General features: G+C 42.7%; 1 protein-coding gene across 14 annotated transcripts in view; it reads left to right on the top strand.

Moving 5' to 3' along the window:
* The window catches only part of Syne2 (spectrin repeat containing nuclear envelope protein 2), a 289785-nt gene that overhangs the window by 223661 nt on the left and 53119 nt on the right, over positions 1-13005 (top strand). For all 14 annotated transcript variants that reach the window (XR_004770080.1, XR_004770079.1, XM_027418272.2 and 11 more), the window contains 5 exons: positions 2447-2602; positions 5533-5685; positions 9219-9389; positions 9850-9980; positions 11379-11583. Coding sequence is in view for 12 of the 14 variants with exons in the window: in XM_027418272.2 (XP_027274073.1) it covers positions 2447-2602; positions 5533-5685; positions 9219-9389; positions 9850-9980; positions 11379-11583 (816 nt within the window). In the remaining 2 variants the exon portion in view is untranslated. The remainder of the gene's footprint in view (positions 1-2446; positions 2603-5532; positions 5686-9218; positions 9390-9849; positions 9981-11378; positions 11584-13005) is intronic.

Below are 13005 nucleotides of genomic sequence, written 5' to 3'. Positions count from 1 at the left end.
ACTCAGATGCTTGATTTTCTACCAGCAGAATACCCCTTGCCGAGAACCCTTAAAAGCTATTCAGAAAGCTGACTCACAGCATTAAGCCTACTAACCATCCCAGTTTTCTCCCCTTGAAGACCCATGTTTTAGCATTTCCTGTGGGTGCACACAACAGGGGCTGAAAGGAATGCTGACAATTCTGTTGAGATTCTTTTGGGAAATTAAGTTGGGTAAGTGAAAAGAAATATGTCAGGCTACCAAAAGGCCAGGGATTTTGACATTTTCTGTGGAAACATGTTTAAAAGGACAGAGCAATTTTGTCTTTGAGATGACTGAACAGAAGGAAAAAAAAAAAAGAAATACATGTGCAAGGGTCTTGAAATGTGAAGAAAACTTGTTCATGAAAAAAAAAATTCATATTGATAGTAACAAATATCCCATCTCTTTTCTGTATTAAAAAAAAGCACACATGTATATTTATTCAATTAAGATTCCTATTTAAATTTTCAAGTAATCAATGGATGGGCAACTTGAACAGGATATTTCTCAAAGTTAGAAATTCTAGTTAAGCCAGGTTGTGGTGGTGCATGCCTTTAATCCCAGCATTCAGGAGGCAGAGGCAGGTAGATCTCTGTGAGTTTGAGGCCAATCTGGTCTCCAATAAGTGAATTCCAGGACAGCCAGGACTGTTACACAGAGAAGCCTGTCTCAAAAAATCAAAAACAGAAAAGGGAAATTGTAGTTAATAGGTAAATATAGTTGGACTTTCCTTAGGACTGACAGCTCACAAATAGTGACATGGAGACTTATTAATTAATTATGAAAGCTTGGCATTAGCTTAGGCTTGCTTTTAACCAGCTCATAAATTAACCCATTTTTAATCATCTACATTCTGTACTCTGCTTCCGTGTCTCCTGGTGTCTCTCTGGTACCTAGATCCATCTCCTACTCCTTTCTCTCTCTCTCTGCTCTAAAGTCCCACCGATCCCCCCGACCACCTACCTATTGGACATTTAGTTTTCCATTACACCAACCACAGCAATACACTTTCACATACTGTACAAATATTCCACAAAAGATAAAAATGGATTTTATACATTTTAATCCTCAGACACCCAAAACAAATACTATATAGTTAATAAGTTAGAAATGTTTTAGAAAAATAAAACCCAAAGCTACCACATTCATACACTACTTATGCCAGAATGACTTAAAATTTATTTGGAAAATATTGGGAACATTTAAAAAATCTAAATTTCATTGGGTCCCTTAACCATACAGTCCACTTCTTAGACAATTATTTAAAGTGGATAGATACTCCATCCAAAAAGAAGTGTACAACATTTACTCAGTATTATTTATGGTTGCAAAAAATGTACAGGGCCTTAATTTCCAACTTTAGAATAACTAATCAAGTGATACTATACCCATTCTAAGGAAAACTCTTTTATTTTTTTATTCATGTTTCTTGAGACAGAGGCTTGCTATGTAGACCAGGTTGGCCTCCAACTCACAGATCCACCAGCCTCTGCTGAGTACTGACTAAAGGCATGCCTGGCTAGGTATGTCTCAACCCAGTGACCTTGCAGACCAACAGAAGAATAAAAATTTGTATATGCTGTGATTGTCTAATAAAGTTATAAGGATCAGAACTAGAAACTGATTTGTCTTACCAAACTGGGAATTATTTGAGATAGTGTTGGCATATCGTTGTCTATCAAGAAACTGCTAAGCAGAGCTATAAAGATAGCTCAGTGAGTAAGAGCACTGGCTGTTCTTGCAGGTTTGGTTCCCAGCACTTGCATGGTGGCTCACAATTGTCTATAACTCCAGTGCATTTTTTTGTGTAAAATATTAAAACTATCAGAAGAAACCAAGTTATCTTTTCATTTCAAAAGGATACAAATGCTACTGCCAAAAAATAACCACATGATGGTATTTACATTTTTATTAGTTATTCTTCTATTGCTTCAATAACCATGAGCAGATCAACTTATAGAAGGAAGAGTTTATTTGGGCTTGTGGTTCCAGAGAAAGAAGAGCCTGTCATGGCGGGGAGGCAGGGTTTTGAGACAGGGTTTCTCTGTGTAGCTTTGGAGCCTGTCCTGGCACTCACTCTGTAGACCAGGCTGGCCTCAACTCACAGAGATCTGCCTGCCTCTGCCTCTTGAGTGTTGGGATTAAAGGGATGAACCACCACCACCTGGCTTGAGAGATCACATTTCTAACAGCAAGCAAGAAGCAGAGAGAGCAAACTGGAAGTAGAGTATAGTCTGAAAGTCCACTCCCAGTGACATACTTCTTCCAGAAAGACCATACCATGTAAATCTCCACCAACTGGAGACCAAGTGCTCAAATGCCAGAGCCTATGGGGGGCATCCCACTCAAACTGTCACATGCTTTTTAAGACAAGGGATGGAAGTAAGAATGTTTCCTTTGTAATATTGTTATCCATCTCTTATAGATACAGCATTTGGAACAACTTCTGGAAAGTATCACCGAGAATGAAAACAAAATTCAGAATTTGAACAGCTGGTTGGAGACACAGGAAGAGAAGCTGAAGATACTCCAAAAACCTGAAAGTGCCATCTCCATGGAGAAGCTGCTCCTGGACTGCCAGGTGAGGAGGGGCAGCATCCTGCCCACCACTGGGCTACACAGTGTCCACACCTGTCCTGAGGAAGACTCTGCTCCAGCTCCCCCTGAATACTCAGTGATGCATTGCTTAGCAACAGGGATGCATCTGAGAGGTACATGGTTAGGGTATGCTCTACCAGACTCGAACTCACACAAACCTAGAAAGGGGTTGCCTACGATACACCCAGGCAATATGGTGTTGCCACTACACATGTAGTACACAACTGGACTTAACTTACTCGTAGAAATTAGACAAGAATCCATGGGTTTTAAAATTGTAAAGTGATACTTTTTAGCCATAGGTAGAAGACCCTTGCATGGTTATGGTTGCATTTATGAGATCTGAATGTCACTTCTAAGGAAAGGACACGTTTTTCAGGGGACTTTTGCTTCCATGGCTTTCCCATCTACATTTATTATTATTATTATTATTATTATTATTATTATCATTATCATTATTATTATTATTTTGCCCCAGCTTTAGCAAAATTACTCCGACATTTCCATTATGCTTAGTCTTCATTCTGCACTTTTTCTGAAGAAGATAATTTTCTGCCGCCTGTTGGGTATAGTGTTCTAGGAGGACCACTTATCCCTTGGAGCCAGTATCTAAGTCACACTTGTTTGTAAGGGTGTTATCCATTGACCAGGTCACAATGACCTCGAATCCTTCCAAGATGTGGACCCATCCTTTTAAGCATGGCCACAGCTAGTCATGCCCCAGTCACACATCACTCGTCACCATGGCCGCAGAGGACACAAGTGCTGCTTTTGCCCACGCTGTGTGAAAGCATCGCCACTACTGGGGTTGGAAAAGTTGGGCCAAAGTCATGGTCTTCTGAGGTGATTGGCAGCTCTGGTCATAAAGTAAAAACAGCAGCAAGTAGGGGGGCCTATTAGATGTCCACTTCCTGTTTCCCACCCCCACTCTCCTCTTTAGCATGTACCTGGGGCTCAGCATTCCTCTGCAGGAAGCTGCAAGGAGTTGCAAATAGGTGTAACCTAAGCAAGTCTGCCATAGATTTACTTTATAATTTAAGTGCCTTCGTGCATGCGCGCGTATGAATGCTCGTGTCTGAGATGGCCAGCGGCATCAGATACCTACCAGAGCTGGAGTTACCCCCCTGGATACTGAGAATCGAACTAGGGTCCTTTGCAAGAACAGTGGGCACTCTTAACAGCTGAGCCATCTCTTCAGCCTTGGGAATTGGGATATTTAAAAGGTATTTAACACTGTTTCTCATAGACAAGCAGGAGTTAGCTTCTGGTGAAGCTCTGTAATTAGCAAGTCTCTTCATTCCACCTAATCTTTTGTGCTGAGAATCAGGATATAAAGTAAGATGATTAATGTACCGGTGAGGTGTGGGAGCTGCCATACTTAAAAAGTGCTGGAAGGTCCCAGTGTGCCAAGGGCAGATGGCAGCACCGCTGGGCCCAGTCCATGTTTTTCCGAGGAGGCGAACCAAGAACAGATGCCTTGTAGGGGAGGGCTCATGTACTAGTACTGCCAATTTATTATTTACGCTATTGTTTTGGGTCTGGTATAGATATGGGAGTGTGTGTGTGTGTGTGTGTTGTTAGTTCCTTCCAGCTTCCTGCTCAATAGTCCTTTTTAAAAAATGCCCTTGGAATGTGGAGCAAATAGGACAAGTTACTGGTAAGTACTTTTAGAAATCTCTATGGATGATAATTAGAAATTTGAAGGGCACAGCAATTCAACATTTTCAAACACATTTCAAGGTATCACTTTACAGAGAAAACACTAGCTTCTGATTAGTGTTCAAGGACTTGTCCTTAAGTGCGGCTCCTGGGCAGGAGTGGGAGGTAAGCAGGGTGGCATCGGCAAGTCCAGCTGGCAAAGCCGACTTCAGAGGTACTACTTAGTTTGCCAAGTACTTTTGCAACTAAACCATGAAAAGAGACAGCTGAGAAAGGCAGCCTCTTGGCAGTATGAACTCCATGGTGCACTCACATATTGATTTCTATTAAAGTAAAGGGTCTAGTCATGTGCTGGGGTAGAAGACTACATGGATCAGAGTTTCTGTCATTCCGTGTTCTGTCTGTCCCAAGCGTGAGAAACACCTTTGTGGTGGTTGCTTGGTTGAAAAGGATCTCACTGTATAGACCAGACTAGCCTCAAACTCATAGCAATCCTCCTGCCTCCGCTTTATGCATCCTGGGCTTACAGACATGTGACATCATCCCCAGCTGCTGCAGGCCTCCTTCAGCTGGTTTACATTGCTGGGTCTATGTTCTATTATTATTATTATTATTATTATTATTATGTAGAGAGCTATATAGGCTTCTGGGAACATGACTATAAAGAACAGAGCCAGTTGGGGTGGCTTTATGATTGACTTAATGGATGCAGATACAAAAGACAGGCAAACTGTTAAGCACCTGAAGAGTCTGTTTCTACACTCCTGCCATTTACATGCTGCTTGACGGTGTGAAAGTACCTTCTGGCTTATGGTTTCATTAAATTCAAGCTATGAATGGCTCTGGCGCTGAGGAACTGAAGACTTGCAGTTTGATGACTTGGGCCACACAGCTAGCTCAGGGAGATTTTTAACAAAGACAATCTGTCCTGCATTACTTCCATACCATGCTGCTAACATCCCTAGACTCTCCTAAAATATAGAATATAAAATTGCATTAAGGATATCCTGGGAGACTGGGCATGGTCGTTCATGCCTATAATCCTAGCACTCCGGAGGCTGAGGCAGGTGAACCATGAACTTGAACCTCAGCTACATAACAAAGGCCCTGTCTTAAAAAGTAAATTAAGATTAAAAGGCTATTGCTGCAGGTGCTCTGTATATATGCTCCACTGGCATTTTTTACTTGAAAAGAGTAAACTGTTTATTAATTGTTCTGTAATATTTTACTTTTATGTGTGTGTATCTTGTCTAGGACATAGAAAATCAGCTTGCCATGAAATCTAAAGCACTGGATGAGTTGAGACAAAGTTCCCTGACTTTGGAGGGGGGAGACATGCCACTGTTAGAAGACATGGCCTCTGGGATTGATGAGCTGTTTCAAAAGAAGAGTAATGTGACCAGTCAGGTATGAGACATCACTATCTGCTGTTTCTCCTCGTATAGTCAGTCTTTCATCTATTGTTGTTACTGTTCTTTTATCACAGAGATTTACCCAATATAAAAAATAAGAAAAAAAAAACCCAAAGAGCTACTGGGACACATAGAAGTGGAAAGAAGTAATTCAAGTCTCATTTTATGTCCTAAATAATTAGAAGCAAAGCCATAGATCACAATGGTGCTGGCAGGCAGGAAACCCACTTGGCTATCTTTGTTTTGTCTAACGTACTCGGGCAAGCATAAATGTCTCCGTCTCTCAGATGAGCATCTGGCAGTGTTTCCAGGTCAGCTCCACAGCAGCAGTTAGGAAAAAGCTTTGCAATCCTGCAAGAGATGCGCAGGGAGGGAGGTGTCTGTATCACATAGTCCTGGGAGCTGGGAGCAGGCTCAGTTTAAGGAGAACACCAGAGATGAGCACAGAGAAGGGAGAAGAAGAGTGGTCAAAGAAGAGCACTAGAGAGAAAGCTGAGGCTTGCCAAGAGCGTTCACCTCATACCCAGGGAGGGTGCTCTGACGGCCTTCCAATTATAATATGTTTGTGTTTCCTTCAGAATCCTCACTGGGAGATATATATGTCACATGCTAAAATCTGCTTTCAACCATGTGCTTCTAGGGGGGATTGAGAGCAAGCTGTGTGATTGAAATCCCTAGGCAACCTGCAACACTATCCCTTCCCTAGGACTCTGGGAAAACAGGGCTGAGCTCACTCAGTCATTTGTCAATCATGTTTGTTAAGTTATTCTGCTCACTAACAGGAGTAAGAGAAAGCAGAAAATAATAGAGTCATACCTTCAAGGAGCTCGGGCAGTGCAGGAAATGCACATGAGCAGATAACAGCAATGTACTGAATATATAATGTAATAAAATACAAGGGGGAATTGAATTAAGATAGTGTATATAAAAAAGCATGCAGGTACCAAGATCATAAGAGAGACACAGCTAAATGCAAGAGTCCAAAATAAATAAATAAACTTTCAGTTGATTTTGATTATCAAGATAGTTCACAGGGAGAGGGGGGAATTTTTTTTTTCACAGTATGACACTGGGGCACCCAGATATTAACGTGAAAAAGAGTGATACAATGTTAACTCAATACAAAATTTAACTTCAAATGAACCAAACATAAACTATAAGTTAAAACTATAAGTCTCTTTAAAAAGCAACATAAATGTTCACTACTGGTCTTCTAGGCAGGACACTAGAAGCATAAGCACCCAGAGGGGGGCAATAAGCTAGACCTCAGAAATTTATCAGTTTGCCATTTTGGAGAACACCACAAAGAGGTACAAAGACAAGCTACGGGGTGGGGAGAAATAGGGATGAGCTAACTCAGTTATTTGTTAATCTTGTTTGTTTAGGTTTCTCACCACCAGGAGTAAGAAAAAATAGAAAATAGTGGATTCCTACTTTCAAGGAAGGGGGAAGTATTTTTTAGGCCGTGTCTTCCCTAAGGGGCCTGTGTGTACAGTATAATGAGTTACAGGACAGTAATAAAAGGGTAGAGGAACAAATGGGAAAAGTAGAGAGGTTGTCTGAATGGACATCTCTCCACAGATGATGTGGATGACTAGGAAGCATGCCAGTAGCCACCAAGGGAATAAAAATCAAAACCATGGTAAAACGAAAGTCATGCCCATGCAGATAAAGACAGAAGACAGCAAGTGTTAGCAAGGTCTTTATACACTGCAGGTGGAATTGTAAAGAGGTCTGGCCGCACTGGAAAATAGCATGGCAGGTCCTTGAATGTTAAACATAGAGTTGTATGATTTTGCAATTCCCCTAGACTGTTTGTAGCAGTCTAGTCATGATTACCCCAGACTGATAACAACCCATTGTCTATCCAACCATGGATGTCCTAGTAAAACGTAGTAGGTATGTCTGTATTGTGGAATGTAATTGAGATGTCTGAAGCAGCAGCTTTGTACTCTATATCAATGGACTTTAAAGTCTGGTAAGTAAAAGAAGAGAGTCACAAAAGACCATGAATGGATCCATTTATATGAAGTAAATAGTACAGGCAAATCTGTGGGGACAGAAAGTAGATTTTCAGCTAGGGAAGACATGACTTCTAAATGGATATGATGTTTCTTTTTGTAGTAAAAAATGTGTTCAAAAAATGATTGTAAGACTGTACTTTTTAGGTAGGTAAGTTATATGATGTGTGAATTTAGCTCGGTAAAGTGTCATTTTTAAGAAGGCTGGAAGTGGACTGGGGAGATGGCTCAGTTGGTGAAGGGACAAACATGAGGGCCCGAGTTTGATCCCCAGAACCCACATTAAGAGGTGGTGGTCATGAAGACATTCACTTGTGATTCTAGCAATTGCTGCCTGACAGCGATGATTGCCACGTTTTTCCCATCTGTGTCTACAGGTTACCTCCCCACGCTTGTTTTCTGGTCTAGCAAATAGGAACAATAACACAAACCAACCCCTCTCCCCCACCTTCTTTTTCTTTGAGACAGAGTTTCTCTGTGTAGCCCTGGCTGTCCTGGAACTCACTCTGCAGACCAAGCTGGTCTTGAACTCACAGAGATCCGCCTGCCACTGCCTCTGCCTCTGCCTCCTGAGTGCTGGGATCAAAGGTGTGTGCCACCACTGCCCGGCTCCCCTTTCCACTTTAGATGACTGTAACAGTGCTCAGTGAATGGAGCTCTACCAGCTGAGCCGAACTCTGGCATTTGAATATATTCTTGCCCCTTCTTTCTACTCTGTTGAGGCTCACTTAATACATTTCTTCTCTTGTCCCTTGGATCCGATGTGTAGTGTCTTCTCAAAGCTGAGGGCGACAGTGCACACCCATGATCCCAGCACTCTGGAGGCTGAGTCAGGAGGAGTCCAGGTTCCATGCCTGCCTGAACTGTATGCGAGCACCTTTCCCTGCTAACCCATCTCAAGACTATTTATTTTTTTTCAATGCTTTCGGCTGGCCTGGAATTCATCATAGAGCCCAGGCCTAAACACATGCTAATCCTGTGTCAGCCTTCCAAGTATTGGGATTACAGGCATGCACCCATGAGTAGCTTCCATGACTGTTTTCACTAAGTAACAAAATGCTCAACTCGTGTCACCAGAATGTATGAGGTGGTAAAATACGCCTGCCCTTCATGCAAGCCCAGCATGGGTGTCTTGCATGTTTTTCCCAGCTTGTGCTGGGTATGTGTGTTTATTTTGTCTGTTTTGTTAATTAATTTGCTTTGTGGATGAACTAACCAAAGCCAGAAGGCTGGCAGACTCATACCAGATTCTTTCTTGTCTGCTGTCTGTCCCTGGGTCTGTCATGAGCCTCGTGATCTTGGTGCTCTTTTCCACTCACTGGAAAATCAGACTTCACTGGGATCTGGATGTGCCTTACCTTTCCCACTTTCAAGAAATTAGTGGAGATTGCCAGTACTTTCAAGTTGAAATGCCTAAACTGGATACCATAGTCAATTGCTTGGGAAGAAACAAAATGAGAGACTGTCTCAGGAAACCTAAGTGTCAGGGTTTCCCCTCTCCCCATAGGTCTATCAGCTCAGGGCCTCTGTGCAGTCGGTGCTACAGGAGTGGAAGGCCTATGACAAGCTCTACGATGAGGCCAATGTGATGACAATTCAACTGGCATACTCCATGGAGCACAGCAAGCCTGTGGTTTTATCAATGGAGGCCTTGGACTGCCAGGTGCAGAACCTTCAGGTAAGTCAACCAGTGTGGCAGCCAGAGGTATTATGGGTAAAAACTGAAGGCTGAAGCGAGCATAGTGATGAATGCAGGTGCTTTTGTGCTTTTGTGCACAGAGAAGCAGAAAGCGATGCTTTAACTGAGGTACCAAAGGCATAGCTTGGAATTTTAGAGTTAGTCACGTGAACCACAGGAAGTATATATGGACTTTTCTGTGTCTGTTTCATCCCATGGTTTATGAAACTGCATGTATGGACAAGTGTTGAGCATTTGACAACATAATACTTGTGAGTTCGGCCTTGACAAAGGAAGGAATGCCTTGTCATTTGCTTTCTTCCCATTCTTGGTTGTGTGTCACTATCCTGTGAGGGCTACATGTTTGTGCCATTATTGTGCAGCAGCACGGACCAGGAAGCTGTTACCTACCAGGGCGATGGCCAGAACATCCACAGTTGACCTTTTTCTGTGTCCTCAGGCCCTTCAGGATGAAGGTGAGAGCAAGGAAGGGAGCTGGGAGAAACTGCATGAAGTTGTTGGCAGACTCAAAGATTCCTGCCCCTCCATTGCTGCAATAATGGAAGAGAAATGCCAAGATGTTCATTCAAGGTATGCACAGAAAGGTCGACCAGCTGTCTCAAACCTTAGGCCTTCTAAAGGATACTCACTCCTCCAAGATGACTGGTTTCATCTGTGGCTTTCCTTTGGAGGGTGTAGTTCATCGTGTAAGGTTCAACGTCATGAGTGCTTGTGTGTGCCTCATACAGTGTTTGGAGCTAGAACCAAGCTAGAAATGCCCTAATGCAGACACTCCCAGGAGGCTCGGTCTTGGGAACGCCCAAATCAGCATCAGAAACTGAGGAGTGTGGGAGTATGTCGAGTAAGGTGGGATGGATGTGATCAAAAGATCTCTTGGAAAGTGACCTAAAGCTAGTTTGCCTGAGACAATGTGGAGAAGTTAGGCTGCTCCTCACTCTTCCTCCATGCAAGACCTCATTGCTTCAGCAAACCGGCTTTCAATAAAGTATTGAACATAGGACAGCAGATTCCATGCCCTGGAGTGGCATCCTTGGGTCTCTGTTAAGTTCTCACTGAAGGGAAGACAATAATGTCTCTAGCTTCACTTTTGATTTCAGGGCCTCCTCACTACATAGACTGTTGCTGCTAAAGGACTCTGGTCTTGCTGAAAATACAAGTTCATTCTTTTTGTTGGTGTTTTCTGTTGCTTGAGTTGCTGTGAAATGAATCCAGGGCTTGATCTATGTACACTAATGCTCTACCACTGAGCTACATCACTGGCCCCATTCACACAAGTGCAGAGTGTTTTGTACAGCCATTCAAAAATGGGTTTTTCTCCTCTTCCATCCTCCTCCCCATCCTGCTCCTCCTGGCAGAATCTCATTCAGTTGTTGGCTAGCCTAAAACTCTCTGTGTATTCCCAGCTGGCTTCAAACTTATAATAAACTTCCTGATTATACAACCTCCTAAGTAATGGGATTACAATCATGAGCCCATGCCTGGCTAGCCTTTACTTTATTTATTTATTTATTTATTTATTTATTTATTTATTTATTTGGATTAGTAACATGGAAAAGGTTTTTTTTTTTTAATAGAGTAAATGTAAAAAACAAGCAAGATAAAAATCTGTAAATGAAATAAATTTTCCCTTTATTTTAACTTGAAAATAAGGAATATTGTTTTTAGAATTGCACAGTAAATTTCTCTGACAAAAGCACAGTATAAGTAAGACCTTTTTAAAAGCCAGGCATGGTGGCCCACGCCTTTAATCCCAGCACTCAGGAGGCAGAGGCAAGTGGATATCTGAGTTCCAGGCTAGCCTGGTCTACATAGGAGTTCCAGGACAGCCAAGGCTACATAGAGAGACTGTCTGAAAACAAAATAAAAGTAAAAATCCATTTGCTTTTAACTTCCTTCTAGAGTGTGTGTATATAATTTTGCTACAAGGGGAGAATGAAATGGATTATGTTTGTAACTTTACGATGACAGGTGGACCCGGGTGAACCAAGACCTCGCAGACCAGTTGCAGGAGGCCCGAGGTCAGCTGCCTCTCTGGAAGGCTTCTCACAGCGCTCACACAGAAGCCACAGCCTGGCTACAGCAGCAGGAAGCGAAGTTCCAGCAGCTTGCAAACATCAATATGTCAGGAAACAACCTGGCAGACATCCTGCCGCTGGCCCTGCAGGACTTAAAGGTGGGTAGAAAGCCACATCAATAAATTGACAGGATCCATGAGGGGTGGCCAGGATCTTGGGATGAGACCCCACAGGGACAGAGAAGTAATCAGAAAAGTGTCCTGAGCTGGTGGTGTCAGACACAGGCAAGATGAGACATGTGGATATGGAAAAACGGTGGCAGATGGGCCAAGGGGATCCTCTCACCACCTCTTTCCAAGTTTATATGCCTATTTTAGCAATTAAACCCTAAACAAAAGCCCCAAACAAAATCTGAAATAGAAGCCACAGTGCCTCACCTGGTTGTGATCATGACAGAATCTCTTGGCTTTAAGAATAATCCTGGATGGGTGGGGCTAGAGAGATGGCTCAGCAGTTATTACTGAGTACTACTTCTCCAGAGAACTCATTTGTTTCTCAACAGCCATGTTGGGTAGCTCACAGCCACCAGTATCTCCAGTTCTGTGGGATCAGACACCACCTTCTGGCTTCCATGAGTACCTATACATATGTGTGCATGCACACACATAAACATATATACACCTCTTAATTAAGGTTTCCATTGGGATAAAACACCATGACCAATGGCAACTTGGCAACAAAGGGATTTAGCTCGGCCTATTGCTACACATCATGGTTCATCATCAAAAGGGCAAATACTGAAGCAGAAGCCTTGGAGGAACACTGCTTACTGGCCTGCTCATCATGCCTTGCTTAGCCTGTCATATATAACTCAGGACTACCCATGGGGTGACACCACCTGTAGCAAACTGGGCCTACTCATATCAGTCATTAATCAAGAAAATGCCCTACAGATTTGCCCACAGGCCAATGTAGTAGAGACACTTTTCTCAGTTGAGGTTCCTGCTTCCCAAATGGCTCTAGCTCTTGTTGAGTTGACAAAACACTAGCCAGCACAATACACATAGTTTGAAACAAAAATAAGTCTTGGGTAGCGGTGGTGATGACAATGCTGATGATTAGAGTTGGGGATATGGTTCAGTGAATAAAATATTTGCCATTCAAGAATGGGGACCTGAATTCAATCCCATGTCAGAAGCTAAATGTGGTAATTGAAACCCCAGTGCTGTGGAGGTGGACATAGTGATTGGGACTCAATGGCCAGTCAGCCTTGCCAAATCAGTGAGTCTAGGTCAGTGAGGAGACTCTGACTCAAAATGTAGGTAAACAAACAGGGTGGACAGCTCAAACACACCCAGCCACACCCACTCATACCCTCAAGCAGGAATCCTGGATTTGGTGTCATGTGAGGATGGCTTTTCTGGGGACATCAGTGATTTTAGACTAAAGGAACGGAGCAGTGCCAACTACTGTGTTTTCCAGTACTGTGAGGAACTACCCAGAATGTGAATATGCCACAGTGTGCAACTTTGGTAACAAGTTTGTTTTATATCTTGTGACCTGGGTCAAATCAAAAATCA

The sequence above is a fragment of the Cricetulus griseus genome, chromosome 5 (assembly GCF_003668045.3).
Source record: "Cricetulus griseus strain 17A/GY chromosome 5, alternate assembly CriGri-PICRH-1.0, whole genome shotgun sequence".
Classification (NCBI taxonomy): Eukaryota; Metazoa; Chordata; class Mammalia; order Rodentia; family Cricetidae; genus Cricetulus; species Cricetulus griseus.
Note: the sequence above shows the minus strand (reverse complement) of the source record. Positions and strands in the feature narration are given on the sequence as shown.